Source organism: Rhinopithecus bieti, unplaced genomic scaffold (assembly GCF_001698545.2).
Source record: "Rhinopithecus bieti isolate Rb0 unplaced genomic scaffold, ASM169854v2 scaffold_19861, whole genome shotgun sequence".
Lineage (NCBI taxonomy): Eukaryota > Metazoa > Chordata > Mammalia > Primates > Cercopithecidae > Rhinopithecus > Rhinopithecus bieti.
This window is the reverse complement of record NW_016809659.1, coordinates 1,273,789-1,294,505: the sequence shown is the minus strand read 5'-3', so window position 1 is coordinate 1,294,505 and position 20,717 is coordinate 1,273,789. Positions and strand designations below refer to the sequence as shown.

Below are 20,717 nucleotides of genomic sequence, written 5' to 3'. Positions count from 1 at the left end.
CGTATTAGCCAGGATGGTCTCGGCCTCCCAAAGTGCTGGGATTACAGGCTTGAGCCACTGCGCCCGGCCCCTATTTGCTCATTTTCAAAGGTAAAGACTGAAGAGTAAGCACCACATTAATGACCCCATATATCCCCTGAGATGAGCAATGTCCTAATACTACTTATGTCAAATATATACAAGCACATCTACTTTTTAAATAGAGCCCACCCTATCAAAATTATATTTCCATAGGCTCTCTTTAAAGAGTTAGAGCAAAGACTTCTTGGACAAACGCTACATTGTAAAGTGCACATTCCTACTCTACATTTTTAATCGCAACTGGAAGAGTCCCATGTAATTGAATAAAAATTCATTAGACATAAAGAAAAGTAATCCTAATGACATTTTATCTTGGATTAACAAAGCTCACAGTGCACATGTTTTTGGTCGTAATGTATTTCCCTAAGCCCCACAATTGCTAAAAATACTGAATCAATCACCACTCAGATTGCGTCATGAAGTGTGTGAACTAGTGCATTAAAAGGCCGTGTTAGCACCAACAAAGTTTATTGGGGTAACTGTATTCAAGACGCACATGGCATACCTTTAAATAGTACTGTTAAAATACCAAATAAAATGTCAACGTCTGTCAGGTCTCTGGCTTTGATAAATTGTTTAGACTGGGAAACGCTGGGGTTTTGACATTGTTCTTTTCAATGATGTAGAAAAGAAGAGGCCATAAAAAGAAAAGAACAATAAAGCATAGCTCATTTTTTAAGTTCTTTCATGGAAAACACACTCTGGATCATTACCCTTCTAATCAACAATTTCCTTCTTCCTCCCAATCCTTCCCGTCTGGTATTTACCTTTCTCTGCCTCCCTCTCTCTGGGTGGTATTCTGAGCTTATACACACTACTCAGTAATCATATTTTTTAAATCACTTCAAAAGAGAATCTCAGGATGGCATGACAGATATGTATATATGAAGGGTATTTTTAACCTGAATCATAGCTTTACTTATGATCTCTATGCTCTTAAACGCACACCGGTGGGCCCTGACTGCAGCGTTCTCAGAAAGAAGAAGGCCCTGTGAGCAGGATGAGCTACTCCCTGCCTGCAGACGAGTTATTATCACACCTTACTGGCCATCTCTGCCCTCTTCCTTGTGCCCTTCCTTTTATTACCACCCCACACTCCCCACAATTCCCATACAACAACATCTCTGTTTCAGCTTCTCCTCTGGATTTCCCACACTTAATGCAACCCAGACCTCACCTTCAGCTCTCCTGAGGCCACTTTGGAAGCCAGCTCGATGACACAGCCAACAGCCATGCGTGCAGCACCGGACGAGTGCAGCTCATTCCAAATGGTGTCACTGTCCACCTGAGCAAACAGTCAGCAGAGTCCGAAGACAGGAGAAGAAAGTGAAAGAGAAGGAAGAGATGAAAGGGGGAAAGAGGGGAAGAGGTCGCGGGGGAAGAGGGACAGAGAGAGAAAGCAAATCTGTGAGGAAGGGCTGGCAGGGTAACAGCCTACGTACAATAACATTTGTCTTCCGTCTTGGCCAGCTGAAAAGGCCTTCTGGACATGGCTTTGCTTATACTTTTTCTCTACACTGACTTCTCCAATGGAAACACATTCCTGCCATGCCTCACTGCCATTCCCTGTTTAGATTTCTCATTACAAACAGCATTACATAGGCCGGATCTGGCTTAGTTACAGGCCTGCTAGAAACCAGGCCCCAGTACTAGATGGAGTAAAAACTAAGAGCACTTAGTTATACATAAAAATCGAATTTGCAAGTGCTAGAGGGGGAAAATGCAAATACCCTTCTGACTGCAGGTTTACAGGGAGCCAAAGACAATTATTAGGCAGGTAGCACCAGCAGTCAGGGAGTAGAAAGTAGCAACTGCAAGTCAGGTTCTTCAACTAAATGGAAGGAGTGTGTGGTCCTCACACTTAAAACATTAATAGCAAATTGCAAGGAAAAATTTGATGTTCAAAGTATAAGCTTAAGATTTCTAACTTTCAGTACAATTTGTCAGCTTGTTTCAGTTCAAACTGGTATTGTTAAAATTGGATAGGCTAGTAAAATATATGGTTGCTTATCTACTAGAGAACATTATTATCAACACAAAGCACGTACCAATATTCTGGATTTCCCTTTATAAAATGCTGTTTACCCTTTTTCATGCATGCAATGAAAACACATAATAATGTATACATGAAAAGAACAACAATAGTGGTTTATAATGATCATATATGTGATACTTTTTAATGTATAAAATACTTCATAACATAAAAAAAAAAGAGTATCCGATGGTAGAAATCTCTAATTTTAGGACGCATAAGTTACTTGAAACACCAGGAAATAGAATACAAAGTTTGTAATGTAAATAGCAAGCCTTCCCAAATGGATCAAAGGGGAGAAATTCTGCATAAAACAAAGCTTTTTTTCTTTTAATAATAGAGAATTAAATGCAAGAGGCCTAATCACATGGAACAAATACAATAAATAATAACAACACATATTCACAGTGTACTAAGCAGTTTTCTAAGAATTTTCACATGCCTTTTTCTCATGAGGTTCTTACAGACTTAAATACTATCAAGAACAATGAATACATAAAAAATAAATGAGAACAGTAAATAAGTGCATACATAAAAAAAGAAAATTAAGATCCTATAAATAGCAGTATAGTAGTGAAGTTTCTGTAATCAAACTGGTGGGGTAAAATCATGGCTTCATCATCAAAACCTGAGTGATGTTGGGGAATTAATTAATTAATGGATCTCTGCCTTCGTTCCTTTATCTGTGAAAATACCAACTTTTTAAAGTACCATCTGCATACAATTGTAGTGACGATTAAATGAGTAAGTGGTAAGCAAAAGCTAGCTACTACTATTTCAGCTACTGTCATACCTGTTTCGTAAAGCCTGGCAAATAGTGGAGGCCTATGTGTTGACTGAATGAGTACACTGTGGCTTAGAGAGGCTACTCTGAAGACCACAGGACCCTCACGCAGAACTCTGACCCTGTCAGCACATGCCTTTCCATCACCCCCCTGAAGAAACCCAGGCTTTCTAGGAGGCAGCATCCCCTATCATAGTCGATACCATCATGGTCTACACTATCAGCTAAAGAGTGAAAGAATCATTCAAATGGACACTGAGACCGAATCATTTGCCCTCTAAATTGAAGGTTTTATTATTTTACTGAACCAATATAAATAAGTAGTTGTTTAAGCTTTGTGTAGATATATTCTTAAGGAAGATGACTGCACAAATTGAAAAATAAAAATCATTATTTACCATGTATTATATAGGTTTTAGTCAGCTTTCCTGCCATTACAGAACTACTAGTACCAAAGAAAAGCCCGCATTAATTAGAATTTAAATTACTGGGGAAGCAAGCAAACAAATAAAATAAATACATTCCAAAAGACTTATTCAGTGACTCAAGAACCATGTAAAATTCCTAACCCCTTTTTACTCAACTTTTGGAGTACATCATAAGCTTTGTTTCTTTCTTCATTTCTTAAAGCAGTAGCAAATTTCCTTCCAAAACAATTATAAATACTGAACTTGATTAGAAAAACATTCCAGCAGCAGAGAGCACTGTCTCTTTGACCATACTAAAGGGCATTAGGGAGCCACAAATACCTTTGATATCCATATACCTGTCCATACCTTTCTATCTGCCTAAGATGTTTGTGACTTTAATTTTGGTGTCTAAACGTCTACTAATAATGGTCATTTCATTTTAATTCAGTTAACATTCATTGAGTACCTACTGTGAGTTGCCAGGTGGGGGTTACTTTTATAATAAAGCTATGTTTACTGATCATAAAGTATGTTGAGCACATAGGTGGATGATGGATATTTTGACTCATAACCAATGTTTAGGCTTATCCCTAAAGAAGCTCTCTTTAGGAATCTATGGGATCTATCATCCATTAATTTACTTATATTTAAACAAAAACAATATTTATCTCAATACCACTTCAACCAATGTTTTGCTTACATTTACTTTATAACTAAATGGTAATGGTCAAGTTTTGTGGTTATAATATGTTCATAAATGGGTAATTGTACTTAATTCTGAATTTACAAACAGGTTTGTTTTTGTTGATTCAGGATGCCATAACAAAATACCATGGGCTGGGTAGCTTAAACAAAAGAAATTTTATTTCTCACAATTCAGGAGGCTTTGAAGTTCAAGATCAAGGTGCCAACCCATTTGGTGACTGGTGAGGACTCTCCTCTTGGGTTGCAGATGGCCACCTTTCTGCTACATCCTCACATGGCCTTTCCTTGTACTAAAGTTCCCTCCATTTAAGGATATCAATCCTATTGGATTAGCACACACCACTTTTATGACCTAATTTAATCAATTTAATCTTAATTACTTTCTAAAGGTAGTCAAATATAATCAGATTAGCGATTTGAGCTTCAGTACATAAATGTTGAGGGCACACTCTTCAGCTCATAGTAAGATGAAATCACAAAAGCTTGTTCATAAGTCAAATTACAAGCATACTTTCTTAAGGCACGATGTTCCAAATGGGGTTCAGGGCCAAATTAGCTGCCAAAAGCTAACCACAGTATTTTCCATGTTACAGTTTCATTAAAACTTCAGTGATAAAACAGGATGCATAACTTACGAATTCTGCTATAATCTGTGTCACTAGAAGAACGTGCATATCCAACTTTCCAACATTCTCAATGGCAAAAAGTATTTTTCCTCCCTCTATGTCCCTCTCATTGGTTGGCAATCTCTCCAACCAATTTCCCTATATTATTGATAGCATCAAGAGGGCCACTTCCTTAAGAGAGCTCTGATTTTAACTGCTGAAGAACATCTTGACAGTAGGAAAAAACTCTGGGTAAGAGAAGACAGTTGAGTTCATAGACTGATAGTGGTTCCTGGCATAGAATAAGATATTTTGAAGCTGGAGGGGAAGAAAAAAGGGAAAGAAGGATTTGCTTGGAATGGATACAGATATGTAGGATTAAGGGGCTGAAATGGCAATGCAATAATGATGAAAGTAGAGACCAGAAGGGTTTGGAACTATAAGAAGACAGGTACCCTCACATTTGGAAGTTGAAGGAGAGTGGCATAGAGTTGGCTCTGGAAATGGAAAAATAATGCAAGACATAATAGATAAGGCTGGAAAAGAAAGGAATGACAGTGGAGCAGGGAGCCACCCTGAACACAGTGGCCTACTACTAAGGGCTTGCTAAAGTTGAGAAGACATGAAGGCACTTGACACAGGAAGGGGAGCATCACACACTGGGTCCCATTGTGGGGAGGGGGAAGGGGGGAGTGATAGCATTAGGAGATATACCTAATGTAAATGATGAGTTAATGGGTGCAGCACACCAACATGGCACATGTATACATATGTAACAAACCTGCATGTTGTGCACGTGTACCCTAGAACTTAAAGTATAATAATAATAAAAAAAGAACTACTATATTCTGAAAAAATATGCTTTGTCACTTTTCTTTCCATGCACATAAATTCCCCTTTGTCTCTCCAACAACTTATTCTTTTTCCCAGTGAGAGAGAGATAGGGAGAAAGAGAGAGAGAGAGACTTTCTGTGTGTGTGCGTGTGTGTGTGTGTGTGTGTGTGTGCATTAAGGAGTAATAGTACATGAGCTGAAAGGGAGATTAGGATGGATATAGAAGAAAGGTAAAGAAAATGATGATCAAAATAGGATTTTGCTTCAATATACATAAAAATACAGATTTTGTGGTGAGGATGATATTTTCCCAAATTCCTTTTCATATCGAGAACTGAACCTGGCTGTCTTGGATCATGGTCCTGTGTTAGTGACAGTATCAAAAGAATACTATTATTTCTTCTCTGAATGATTCAGAGTAGAGACCCCTTCTACCTGTGACAACCAGGCATGCTTGTTGATTAGGGAAGATATAGAATGCATTGAGTGGAAGGAAAATCCAAAATCCACCTCTTCTGGTCCTGAGAGAATGGAGAAAGCTGGACTCAAGAGGTGCAGCAGAAACAAGGAACACAGAAAGCGATATGTGAGCAAACGAGAGAAAAATGTTTCAGGTAAGTCGACAAAATGGTCGGTGAGCCTTCACTTTGGTTGATATTTGGGTCTTTTTTTTTTTTTTTTTTTTTTTTCCAGACAGAGTCTCGTTCTGTCATCCAGGCTGGAGTGCAGTAGCTCGATCTTGGCTCACTGCAACCTCTGCTTCCTGAGTTCAAGCCATTCTTACACTTCAGCCTCCCAAGTAGACAGGATTTCAGGCACCCGCCACCACACCAAACTAATTTTTGTATTTTTAGTAGAGATGGGGTTTCACCATCTTGGCCAGGCTAGTCTTGAACTCCTGACCTCAGGTGATCCGTCTGCCTCAGCCTCCCAAAGTGCTGGGATTACAGGTGTGAACCACCGTGTTCAGTCAATATTTGGGACTTTTTGAAGTCATGTCTACACTAAACTGTGGGCACCATACAATAAAGTCTGCAGAGTGTTGTGAAAAACTAATGGAATATTAGACTATAGCATTCCTGAGATGCTCTTGCTTCCTGTGTAGTGCAGCTGGAAGCCTCAAGTTCTCACCATCCTCCAAGGGGTATGATATGGGAGAGCCCGTGAAATGGTTTAACTATGGGTGGAGCCAAATGGAGTCCACAGAGGGATTCAGGGGAACCCCAGTACCAATGTGAGCCAAAATGGTGCTACTGCCAAGCTCCAGCTGGCAGAGAAATCAGTAATCAGGAGTTAATCTGTTGCCAACCTCAGCTTCAAATTCTGGGAGATCAGGAATAGTCAGATGGTGCAGAGAGGTTGCCATGGAACCCTGAGTGTTCAGAGGACAGCATGAGGATCCAGGTACCCCTTCAGGTCTCCGTCCCTCCCTCAGGTGCCCAAATGCCATCTTCAAAAAGGAATCTGAGAGGCTAAGCAATTACCTAAAGATGTTAAGTCCAATAATAAGGTGATCTTGAACATACAGCATTTCTAAACTGAAAGGAAGTTATCAAACTGGAAGAGGCTGATATATTATTAATTGTGGAGAGAATCACTATAATTGGGAAAAAAAGAAATAACATATTCATCACACAATTGAGGGAGCATGGGAAATATTGTGTCCCATTTATTTCCAAGGTCAGGAATTTATTTTGCCAAATGACAGAGGGCAAAATCTAGCCAGGACTCTGGGCAGAAGTCTCTAAGGATATGCTGTACACATGGGCTAGTGAGGTTTAAATTGTATTTTACAGTATGGCAATACCTAAAGATTCCTACTTTCAGATTCCTCTGGAATCTGTACCAAGCCTTGCTTTATGTGCCATTCTAAAAAACAGTATGCTTTTAACTTTCAAATGTTTCAATGATGTAACTAATGTTCAAACCATGAAGGGAGCTTTAGTAGTCTGCTGAGAAATAGGTCCACAGAGGCCTTGTTTTATTGTCAGAATTAAAATCTATCAGTCTTGAAATAGGTGTCCCAAAGTTCAACTCACTTTATAAATATGTAGGAGAGTCTGGACCTAACATATATCCAAAACTGGGGTTGAGAAGTATAAGTGAAGCTAGTCCACAAAATATCTTTCCGTGTGAAGAAACAAACACACTCGGTGAGATAGGGCAGAATCCCGCTTTAGGGTGAGAGTCACAGGAGCTTGGGCCATAAGAAAGATTTAGTCATTAGAGGAGGAGGCACAATCTAAAGTAGCACAGAGTCTCTTACTGAGATTCTCTCCCAACCCACACACCCAGAGTCCTGTATGTTTAATAGGGTAGAAAGGGGTTGAGAGACACAGAAGATTGTTAGTAATAAAATAGGCAAAACATTTTAAACCCTCTAAAAACATGAGAATTAAGTAGAACATTTTGGTATCAATTTTAAAAATTATGATCTTAAAAGAGGGAAGGAAGCACATTTTATGTTTCTCTATCAACCTCAGAGAATCCTGAGCACTTGGTAATGTGAAGACCCCAGAATACTGGTAATGTGCACCAGCAGGGGCCAGCAGAACTCACTGGTAACAAAGAAAAGAGAAGGAAGGAGGGAGGGAGGGAGGGAGGAAGGAAGGAAGGAAGGAGGAAGGAAGGAAGGAAGGAAGGAAGGAAGGGAGGGGGAGGGAGGGAAGGGAGGGAGAGAAGGAAGGAAGGAAGGAAGGGAGGGAGGGAGGGAGGGAATAAAAGTAAGAAATTAAGAAAAGGAAGGAAAGAAAGAAAGCCAGACTCAAGAGGTGCAACAGAAACAGAGGACACAGAAAGTGATATGCGAGTAAAAAGAAAAGGAAGGAGGGAGGAAGGGAGGAAAGAAGGAGGGAAGGAAGGAAAGGAAGGAAGGAAGCAAGAAAGCAACCAAGAAAGAAAACCATACCCAAGAAGTGTGACAGAAACAGGGGACACAGGAAGTGTATGTGAGCAAAAAGTACATGAGAGAGAGGAAGGAAGGAAGGAAGGAAGGAAGGAAGGAAGGAAGGAAGGAAGGAAGGCAGGCAGGCAGGCATATCCAAGAGGGGTGACAGAAACAGGGGACACAGAAAGTGTATGTGAGCAAAAAGTACACGAGAGAGAAGAAGGAAGGAAGGAAGGACGGAAGGAAGGAAGGGGCGATGGGAAAAACATCTTGCATTCAGAAGCATATGGTACTATTCACATTAGGCATTACCTGAGTCTCCTAAAATAATTAGGAAGATGCTCTCTCTGTGGAGGCATGGAGGAACTGCAAGAGGTTAAAGAGTTAGGGCCAGTAAAGCCCTAGTTATACATCTATTTATTAAAATTTAGCTACTACATAATGCTGTTCACATTTAAAAGAAGAATAACATGTTGCGATCTCTCTTACTAGTGGTGATCCAGAATAAGGGATAAAAAGGATACATGCTGAGTTAAACATAACTTAGGAAACATGAATAGCAGAAACATGATCTTATTTACTCAGTCATAGCAGAATGCAATTCAGAAAATGCATCGAGAAAGTAATTGAAAACTAAAATTTAACAATCCACATTTTCAGTTTTATTGTATATTTCCCTACTCTTTAAAGTTATTTTCTTTTTATTTAGAAATAATAATGACAATAACAATAATATTATCATCTAGCAATTATTGAGTATTTACTAAGATCCAGGCACCATGCAAAGCTTTTGCCCATAGTAACTAAAACAATTCTTACAGTGACCATTGATGTAGATGCTATTATTAAGCAGTTTTATATATGAATTTCAGAGGCAATTCAGCTAGTAATTAGAGAAGGTAGAAAAAGAACTGAGAAAAGTGTGAGCTGTTTACCCATAGTAGTTTTTATGCTAGTAAAATCAAAATCCAAAAGTAAGATAAATAATAAAATGATATTTTGAAAACAGATTCTAATCATATATGTATAAAGAGTTTTTAATTAAATAAATTAGCTAAGACCTGCAAGAACGTTTTTTCTTTCAAGGTATTGAAACCCTACCCTGTTAAAAGTGCTAAAATATTTTTTAAAATAAAATGTTTCAAGTGGTACCTAGAAGAGCTGAGCTTTTCCTGAGTGTTGTGATTTGTTTGCTATTATGCTAGAGCAGTAATTGTCAGTGAAAGTGATTTTGCATCTAAGAGGTCATTGGGCACTTTCTGGAGAGATTTTTTGTTGTCATGACTGAGTAAGGGAGATGTGCTACTGGCTTCTAGCGCACAGACGCCAGGAATGCCACTACGCATCCTATGATGCATTTTTTTATTTGGTATACAACCAAAAATAACCTTAATCAATGTCTTTTCCCTTAATTTGTCCAAATACTTCTGTCTACTGAACAGAATCAATGCTGTTATGTATTTATTTTTAAACATTGTTCTGCCCTTGGTTTCTTAAGTGTCACAAATGTTAGTGACAGAACCAGGAAAAACTCTTCATAGTTCTTCCCATTCCTTTGCTTCATTCTTACCTTACCACTCCTTAGCACACCAAAGGAAAGGACTGCAATTTTATTTAATGATTTCAAAAAGAGATAATTATATAATATCATTGGCAAAATAAAGAGTCAGGAACATCATATAATTTATGAGTCTATACAAAACACACACACACACACACACACAAGAAATTGCTAACTATTAAAAGCCAAGTTTTTGAGAAACTGCTGTTCATGAGAATGTTGGGTTCATCCTACACACGTGGCAGGCTGGGAGTACATGGAAAGCCTGCTGCCTTTGAGTGGCCATGATTCATTCTGTTAAGTGAAAAATATGTGGGCACTGATTCTGAGTAACCCACCCTTTTAATTGTTCACTGTCTTTGAAACAGATTCTGAGCAGCCAAGAGATGGGTATAATATTTCAAAACCATTGTTTACACCATTTCTTTATTCCACTGTGAGTTAAGAACATAAATTAAAATGATAAAAATCCATGACCAACTCAGGATTTTGCAAGAATATAAAGATGCTTCCTGGGTTCCCTCTTATCCGGAAGTCTCTGTGCTTTTGCAAACCTCTGGGGCAAGCACCTAGTGGCCTTCAGTTTTCCTTTGTCCTTTTATTGTTCACACTGAGAGCAATAACAGCAACATTCTCTTTTAAAATGCCTTCTTGGATTTGAATCAGGAATAATTTAAATGTTTACTAGGTTGTAAAAAAACAAAACAAATTCTTGAGCTGGCTTTTGGTGGTGTGTGCCTACAGGCCCAGCTACTCAGAAAGCTGAGGTGGGAGGATCACTTGAGCCCAGAAGTTTGAGGCCAGTCTGGGTAACACAGTGAGACATGAAAGCAAAGAAAGAAAAAAGAAAAGAGAAAAAGAAAAAAAGAAAAAGAAAAGAGAAAGGAGAGGAGAGGACAGGATTTCCTTGGTGTTAAAGGGATTAATTATCTTATACATATTGGGATCAAGTAGTGTCCATGAGTCCACAGACAGGGACAAAGAACCAAAAAAAAAAAAAAAAAAAAAAAAAAAAAAATACTCGGAAAGACTCAAATACACAAGGGGTACAGATTAGGGCTAAAGAAGTAGCCATGTGTTCAAATGACTCCAGAAGCCACAATGGCGGCATGGACATAATGTCAGGTAACTGGGGATGAGGGACAGGCTCTCTGGTTGGAGCTATGGTTGACTGGAGTGTTTGTGTCCCAGCTAAAATGTGGCTACACAGTTCCAAACAATTTTTTTCTTAAGGAAATGATAGCATGATATTTATTAGTAGCCCTAAATATTGTATACTTAGATGCAATTTTTCTATCTTTAAATATTGACAATAATTCACTTAAAAATCCCCAGTCAGGCTAAGAGAAATCTATGTATGTATTGAATATGGCTTCTGACCTGGCAGTGCATAACTTCTGCTACCCAGGGTGATTTATTTTTACGCAAAGTTTGAAAATTCTAAAGCGGGAAAGGCAAAAAAAAAAGTCTCAGCAGAACTAGTTGAGTTGATTCCTTGTGTGGTAACCATCAAAGCTTAATTCAAGGAGGTTTCTCAGGGCAGTGCCCTGGGAGAGTAGAAGTCCTCTAACTCTTACAGAGGTGTGTTACTGAAGGATTCCAGCCTGCGCCTGAGGACAAGGCCAGACATGATCTGTTGAATCTAATAAAAAATAACTGGGGTTTTTATGTTCTATGTCTTTTGTATCTCACTTTTAGTAATTTGCATTTATTGCATCTTGTAAAAGTATTTCTTCACAACAGATAGGAAATGAAATGTAAGTAAACAAAACCTTGCCCCTTACCACATAATAATTTGAGAAGCATTAACTTCATAGAGAAATGAATTTCTTTGCAAACTGTTTAAAGAAAGAGTTCTATTTGGATAAAAGGATAGAAAGAAAAGGTGAAGCCAGAAGTCAAATTATAAATGTTTTAGGAATTGTTTTAATAAGTTACACCTATCAAGATAAATTGTACCAAGAAAGAATGACTGCCAATAATTTGTCTGAGTCGTACACCAAAATTTGGTACCTATAGACTGGTATAACCACAGGATTTGGAGAAATTGTTAGGCTTTAAATATACTTTTAAACAGAGATTAAAAGGAAGCAAGCTTTGGACAAATCCTCCTCTACTTTATCCCATTCTTTTAGGTGGTAGCACAAGCAAGGACATCATCGACATTTAGTGCATTAACACTTTATCTATTTTGTTGCCTTAGCGTTGGAGACCTTGTAAACCAGCAGTTCCACTTGCAAACTATTCAAACATGGGCAAGTTCATTCACTGATCCAAGACCTAAGAAAAATGGAGATAATACTCCTTCCTCATAGGATTATTGTTAGCATTCCATTAGTCAATACATATATAGTGCTTAACACAGCACAAGACAATACTGGAAGCAGTAAGCTCTCAGACGATGGTAACTAAGAAAAAAAAAAAAATCCCCGCATTTTGTTTCTAACATTACTTTCTATTTAGCAGCACATCAAAGGACGAAAATCATCTGTGATAATGCTGGAAGCCAGGAACTACCTCCAATCAGAAAGCTACATGTTTTCTAGCCACATATGGATCTAGTTCAACTGTAGTTTCCTGAATGAATGTGGGTCTTTGCAGGCTTTTCCAAGCACATCAAGCATAGCTCAATCATTGGAACCTGAAACAAAGCTAATGCTCTGAAAAGCCGCACATGATAGAAATTAAGCTACCTGTCCTGAAAGTGGATGTGAAGGTATTTAAAATGGGAAGGGAATGACTTAGAAGAAAAGGAATTTAAGCACAGTCTCCTTTGTATAATCTAAATGCAGCCCGTTGCTTCCTTGTGGAAATATTCCCAGAGTTAAATGTAATACTATTGTGCCCATTAATAGAACAGGTTTCATATGCACTGTGCATGTTTAATGTGGTACACTATCCCTCCTCAGATGTCTTGAACATTTCACCCTGAAAGTTGGGAAATGAAACTCTTCACCCAATTCTAAGCAGTTTAGTAAGTTCTTGCTGCTATGTTATGCTGATGCTAGGGCTACAGGGCATTTTCTGAATAATTGAGTTTAAGCTTAAATAATGATCAGATGCCCCAAGAAACCTATTGGCAGACAGCAGACTCAACAAAGAAACAGAGGTTTTTCATTGCAGTATTGATTCTGTGCCATTTTAGCCGTGTTGTATAAAAGCTTAACTGTAAAATAAAATAAAAATCATTTTAACTTTTGCACGGTGTCAGATAAAGCGTATTTTTTTTTAAATGCATCATTTAAATGAATCAGCATCTTAATTTGGTAACTTAAAATTACCTAATTTCATCTTCTAATGCCAAATTTCTTTTTGTGTTTGCTTTGGGAAACAAAATAATTACCTTTTCCCACCTAAGAGGTATTTGATAAGCTCAACATTTTCCTATCCTTGATCCTTTACAATTAGGGTTAAAGCTGACGATTCCAGTAGATATTTTGTTTTGGAAATGGTAAGAAAAGGGGTGGGAGCTGCGAGGTTCCAAGAAAAAGAAAAGCCTAATTTATTAGTAGATTCACAGGAAGAAGTAATACAGTCAAATCTATTGCCCAAAGAAAGCAAAAAGTAAATATCTTTGGCCAGTATTTAAAGAATAGCATAGTGGGTAAGATTGGGGCGCCTACTAGGTGCTGGACCCCAGTAAGCACTTTACAAACACTACCTATTTTATTCCTCATGAGAGCTTTATAAATATATTACTAGTCACCTTTACAAAAGAGTAAACCTAGCTGTAAAGAGGTTAAGTAACTTGACCAAAGTTACATAGTTGATGAGATGAAGAGCTGTGGTTTCAACCAAAGCCAACCCTGCACATTAATATCGTTATGGACTGAATTTGTGTTTCCTCAAAATTCATATATTGAAGTCTTAACCCCAATGTGACCGTATTCAGCAATAAACCCTTTGAAAAGATAATTAAGGTTAAATGAGATCATAAGAGTGGGGCCCTAACACAAAATGACTGATGTCCTTACAAGAAGAGAAAGAGATAGCAGGGATGTGTGTGAACAGAGAAAAGCTATGTGAGGACACAATGAGAAGAAGGTCATCCGAAGACCCAGGAGAGAGGTCTTAGGAGAAATCAAATCTGCCAACATTTGAACTTCTAGGCTCCAGACTGAGAAAACTAATTCCTGTTGCTTAAGCCACCCAATCTATGGTATTGTATTATGATAGCCCTAGCTAGCCAAATACAGATATGAACTGTAAAAAGATATTCTGTGTTGCACATTCATTTTTTTTTTTTTTTTTTTTTTTTTTTTTTTTTTTTTTTGAGACGGAGTCTCCCTCAGTCGCCCAGGCTGGAGTGCAGTGGTGCTATCTTGGCTCACTGCAAGCTCCGCTTCCCGGGTTTAAGCCATTCTCCTGCCTCAGCCTCCTGAGTGGCTGGGACTACAGGCGCCCGCCGCCATGCCCGGCTAATTTTTTTGCATATTTAGTAGAGATGGAGTTTCACCGTGTTAGCCAGGATGGTCTCGATCTCCTGACCTCGTGATCCGCCCGCCTCGGCCTCCCAAGGTGCTGGGATTACAGGCGTGAGCCACCGCGCCCGGCCTGTATGTTCTTTAGAACATGATGGGCAATGAGAGCTAGTGCAAGTGTCATAGGCATAGGGTTATGAGTGTCTGTCTTTACTGCTCTGTCTTCAAGGTCTGACACATAATAGATGCTTAACAAATTTTGTCGAGGGAATGAATTAACAGAATGAGAACAAAAGAATCGTATAGTGATACTGTTCTTTGCAGGGCTTTACTGTAGCTAAACTTCTGAACTACAAACACCATCCCTGTTTGGGTCCTGCAATACATCCATAATGTAGTGATGACTGCTTCTCTGGTCTTCAGTTAGCACCATGTTTAGCCTCCCAGCTCTTGCTTGCCAGCATTTGGTGCTTCCTTTGGTGCATCATCTTACAATGTTGCTTCTTCACTGAATCATCCAGCAACATCTGTGGTGTCCCCAGTGCCCTGGATCTCTGTTGTCATGCATCACCCCTGTCTCTCACAGAAGCTTCCCCACTCACTATTTTCCCAAGGGAGACAGACTGCGTAAGACTTAAGTCAACAAGATCCCCAGTGACAAGCTAATGAGAGCCTGCTATCTGATCTCTGAAGAAAAATGAATTTTGTAAAAAGCTGTTTTAAATTTGGATAAAGTACTATCACACAGTAATGACATATTTGATCCCCAGAGAAGACAATAATCACATTTCATTTATCACCTTACTTCATAGATGAAGGAACTGAGGCCCAGTAATTTCAATGATTTGTGAGTTCATGGTCTTATAGGATCTTACCACTCAAAATGTGGTACACGGATGAGCAGCAATGCCATCCCTGAGTGCTATGAGAAATGCAGAATCTCAGCTCCCATTCAGTCCTGCTGAATTGGAATCTGCACTTTAGGGTTGAAAAAGCACTTTTGGAATGGTGACAATGTAAAGATTTGAATCCAGATTCTGGAGTTCCTAAATGAAGTTTCTCTGCCTAGATGCTTAATCACTGGGACTTCTGAAAACAATGTCCTCCCTCCCTTTATTAGTCTTCCTGCAGTGCCTTGATTCTAATGGTAGACCATTAGTTGGATAGATAGGCCAGGTGAGACCTCAGGGTTGCAGGGCTTTCGAGAACCTTTAAATCAGGGAGTCTGTTTACCCTCTGCAGACCCGAATCTACTCAAAGTGATCCCACAGGGTGGCGAAGTGCTCATTTCCATATATAGTTGCCAGTGATAACCTACATTCTCACATTTGATCCTCACAATAATGCCATGTGGGAGCCTTGCTTAGCCCTATTTCATAGATAAAGAAACCGAGTCTCAGATAAGTGAAATAATAATTAACATAGCCTTTGCATTGCTGGTTTCTCAGATTCGGACTGGGCAGAAGGATACTTCTCCTAAAATCATAAAACTATTCTGAGCACTTTTGTGGACACTTAGGTGTCAACACTTCGAAACTTCTAGAGCCCTCTCTAACTCTGAGTGACTGTCCCTTTTCTCCTCCTGTGGGATAACAATGAGAATCATCATTCTGGTCTGAGAACCTCTGATATTCTTTATTGCATTCTTTTTCAATCAGCTCTGAGTCTGTAATAATGGGTGTTCTCCCTTCTCCCTTGTGATACAACATACCAACTCCTTGAATGTATATATTTATTTCATGTTAGATGTTCTACTGAAACCCTGAGAGTCTTGAAATGGAGCTGGGATGGATTTATGATGACAATGGGTGGGTGAACCCACATGCTTTCTCTCTTTTGTTCAACACTGGAAGGAAGACATGAATGACAGCCCATTCCTTTGGGATCACTTGTAGTTTATAATGCCCACACCTTAGCTTCTTTAGTCATGGTGAGATGAAAAAGAAACAGAGCGGCTACAGGGAAGATGTTCAGATTCCAAGTAAAGCCATGGATATGATGAATGAATACTGTGACTGATATTCCATATGGAAAGAAGGCGTGAACTATTAATGTGGCAGCTGGAGGAGAAAAGGGGCATGCCGTGATCATTAATGCTCTACCACAAACCATCTCCCGGTATGATCAACTGCTTTCTGGCAGCTTCATTGACCTTGCCTGTGCAATTTCTAGTCACTCTTTATCTTCAGAAAAATCTCCCTTTCACTATTTACTTGCCAGTAACAAGAATAAGGAGAGGAATATGTTCGCTCTGGTGAAAGGGCTACATCTTCAGACTCTAAGGATCCTTACTTAAGATCCGGGGGACTCATAGATTTACCAAGTAATATATAGATTCCTGTGGGTTACGTGGCCAGTAAAGGAATTTGAGAGTCCCTATTGTTGTTAACAAATTTCAGTGAAATACCGCTCAGTTCTACCAAGACTGAGTTAGAGACAGAGCCAAGAAATACCATGCTAGTACTTTCCTCCTGTTTCTTCATTTAATCTGATGTCCACACTGTGTAAAGGGTACTTCGTAATATGCCACTCCTTTTATTCACTGGACAGTGCACATTAGAGCCTCATTCCTCCAGAGTGCAGCTTAATAAAATTAACTCTGACTCAGTAGGTGTGTGAAATGAGATTCTCTCTATCTCATCCCACAGTGGTTTGGTCCAAGGACAGAGACTTTTCAGTGTTCTAGTTAGGGTTGAAATACTGTGTACAGCTGTGTAATTTTTTTTTACCCAAAATTGATGATGTTTGAGTGCATGGATTTAATACTTCATAGGAATTTCAATAAAAAAGAGAATGCTTTTGGCAAAAATAGCAGTTGTTTTTTTCTTATGGCTAGGGCTATTCTCACTTGGGAAAGGAGTGTTGACAATCATATGAGGTTGAAATTATGGTGAGTTGTGCTGTGTGTGCATAGTATTACGGTTAAAAGCTTGGGAATCAGGCCCTCTTTACTCCACAGCCTACTAATTCTGTGACCTGAAAAGTTACTCACCTCTCTGAGCCTTTGTTTCCTTTTCTGTAGTATAGGAAACCTCATTGCATCTTTAGCAATAAGACCTCTGGGATTATTTGAGGTTTAAAAGAAATTGAGGCAGGTTATCATTGGAACATTTGTGTAAAGAATGGCTAGTCTCTGCTGTGAGGCTGTGAATTAGCCCTCTTGGTTCTGTGAGAATCAGGAGGGTATGTTTTATAGGATTCTCTATTGCCTGACCTAATCTATGGTACCTTACCTGTCCCTTTACTTGATGAATAATCCCATCATTAAGGTCAATCCTCTGAATACCACTGGGGTCAAAGCCGAGAATTATATTATTTTGCTTAAACGGTTAAAGCACGGTCCTAAAAAATTTAGCCAAGTTTTTTTTTTTTAATTGATTCTATTCATTTAATATTGAAGATGCTGAGGATCAGAAACTGATTGTCAATAGTAAGAATACCCTGGAATTCAGACTTTTATCTCTCTTGCACTACATACATACAACAGGAAATTGGGCATATGGAAATTGATACGTCATCATTATTTGGCCCATTCTACGCACCAACACAATGGGACCAACAAATCAGTTACCCCAAATCTCACAGTTCAGACATAAATCAGGATGGATCAGCCACAGCAACTGAGGCCCCAATGTGACAATGTCATTTAAGAAGACACTAAAATGCACAAGGGAAAAAAAAAAAAAACCACTTGCAAAGGTCATGCAAACGTCAGGACATTTTTATTAGACTTGAAAATGGGCAGGTGTTGGAGTGCTGTATATAATTTGCAGCTGCCCAATTTAAAAAGAAAAGTATGTCCACGCAACCTTCCAGGGACTTGGAACCCCAAAGCACACAGTGCTGCTAATATCTAGAACTACCCAGAGAGATATCGTACAGTCCGGCACCTGCTATTGAGTCCCAAATCTTTGAGTGCCTGGATAAGTGTGTCCCCACCCCCAACCTTCTCCATACCTCCATAGCCAGCACTGAAGAGAAATGTCAGGATCTCAGGGTGTGCCTAGAAATTCAACTTGCCCCCTCATCACCTATTGCCACACCTCAATTCAGTTGTTAGAAGGAAGACCAGAAGCTCTATGTGTTCTGAATAGAACAACCGTACCTCTATATGTCCACATCTTCACCAGTGAGAGTGAGATGGGGTCCCCAAACTCTGAGCAGTTTGGGTATGCCTCTTCCCCACCTCCTGAACTTTCCTTGCTTCCCTACCACTCAGCTTTGCACCCTCAGTATGGATCTCATTATTCTCTGTACCCCTCTTTAGGTCAGTCACCACAAGAAACCAGGACTCCCAGGTCACCCCTCACCAGTCTATTCCAGTATCCAAAAGGCAACACTTCCCGTTAACCACTAGTTCTCTTCCCCAACCCTGCAAGACTCCACACCCCTTCCTTGCTTCCTTTCTCTATAGCATTCACCAGCATCACATACATGCACATATATTTAAAGTCATTCATTCTTGCTTAATTGTCTCCCCAACTGGAATATAAGTTCCGGTAGGATAAAACATCTTCTGTTTTGTTCAATACTGTATCTGCGGGTCCTGGCACACAATAAGCATTCAATAACCATTTGCTGTATAAATAAATTACTAAATAAGTGAGCAAATGAATTCTGCCCCAAGTTGTGAAAACCATTGGAAATTGTGAGTATAGGAAGTTCAGAAGCACAGAGAATCGTCTGTACCAGTGAGCATTGGTCTTTGAATTTCTTCCACATTTGCTATTAATGGAGTTGTGGACTGATGCTGGATACTGCACTTCCTAGCTCTTGGAATGAGAATTTGCCAGGCACAGTGGCTTAGGCCTGTAATTCTAGCAGTTTGGGAGGCCAAGGTGGCAGGATTGCTTGAAGCAAGGAGTTTGAGACTAGCCAGAGCAACACAGTGAGACCATATCTCTACAAAAGAAAAAAGAAAAAAAGATAGCTGAATGTGGTGGTGTGTGCCTGTAGTCCTAGCTTGTAATGAAGCTGAAGCAGGAGGATCTCTGGAGCCCAGGAGGTTGAGGCTGCAATGAGCTGTGATTGTGCCACTGCACTCCCGCCCAAGCAACAGAGCGAGACCCTGTCTTAAACAAACAAAATAAATTGGATGCCTCCATCAAAGAAAGCTGAGACAAGAAGGTCATCTTTAGAAATATTTCATTAGATAACTGAATTTTAGTCTTGTTCAACTGAGTCTGGATATTCTGATTATCTTCTCTCTTTATTCCTATGAACTCCCAGGCCATTCCCACCAGAGTTGACAAACACGAATAGAAGAAAATCAACGCAGAGTCTAAGTGATAAGTATGATAAGATATACGAGTGGGAATTGAAAAGGATAAAAAAACACCACACAACATAAGAAAAAAATGTGAGTCTACATGTTGCTTTATACTTAGCACATAGGACGGTACATACTTGGCACATGGGACACTACATGTTTATTTAACAATGAATGAAAGGATGGTATATTGTCTTTAAAAAGAGGCAATAGATTAAGGAGAGAAAAGCAATTGATTTAGTTGCAAAGAATTTCACTACTTGTAGGCCTTGGTTTTTATTTCTTAAATGGTCACATTTCAAAATGAAACAAGTCATTTTGAGAGGTGCTTACAGATCGTCAGGAGGATCTATACAGGCACAGCTCATTTTACTGTGCCTCACTTTGTTACACTTTTCAGATACTTTGATTTTTTACAAATTGAAGGTTTGTGGCAACTCCAAATTGAGCAAGTCTATGGGCATCATTTTTCCAGCAGCACGTACTCACTTCCTGTCTCTGTGTCACATTTTGGTATTTCATGCACTATTTCAAAAGTTTTTCATCATTATTTTATTTTTATGCCCATCTGTGATCAGTCATCTTTGATATTACTATTGTAATTGTTTGGGGTCATCATGAATCATGCCCATATAAGATAGTGAACTTAATTGATAAAGGTTCTGTGTGATTTCTGCCCCACCAATTAGTCTTTCCTCCATCTCTTCTTTCTCAGGCCTCCCTATTCCCTAATATTCAAGAATATTGAAATTAGACAAGTTAATAACCCTATGATAGCCTCTAAGTCTTCAAGTAAAAGGAAGAGTTGCACGTCTCTTACTCTCAGTCAAAAGCTAGAAATGGTTAAGCTTAGTGAGGAAGGCATGTTGACAGCTGAGAAGGTCAAAAATCAGACCTGTTGTGCCGAACAGGTAGCCAAGTTGTGAATGCAAAGGAAAAGTTTTTAAAGGAAACTAAAAGCGCTACTGCAGTGAACACACAAATACTAAGAAAGTGAAACAGGCTTACTGCTGATATGCAGAAAGTTTGAGTGGTCTAGACAGAAGATCAACCCAACCACATTCCCTTAAGCCAAAGCTTTATCCAGAGTAAGGCCCTCAACGTTGAAGCAAAACCCTGCACATGCAA

General features: G+C 39.2%; 1 protein-coding gene across 8 annotated transcripts in view; it reads right to left on the bottom strand.

Annotated features, from left to right (window-relative positions):
- HDAC9 (histone deacetylase 9) overlaps nucleotides 1-20,717 on the bottom strand; it is a 941,976-nt gene that overhangs the window by 207,064 nt on the left and 714,195 nt on the right. For all 8 annotated transcript variants that reach the window (XM_017890061.1, XM_017890068.1, XM_017890066.1 and 5 more), the window contains one exon: nucleotides 1,259-1,366. In XM_017890061.1, coding sequence (XP_017745550.1) covers nucleotides 1,259-1,366 — 108 coding nt within the window. The remainder of the gene's footprint in view (nucleotides 1-1,258; nucleotides 1,367-20,717) is intronic.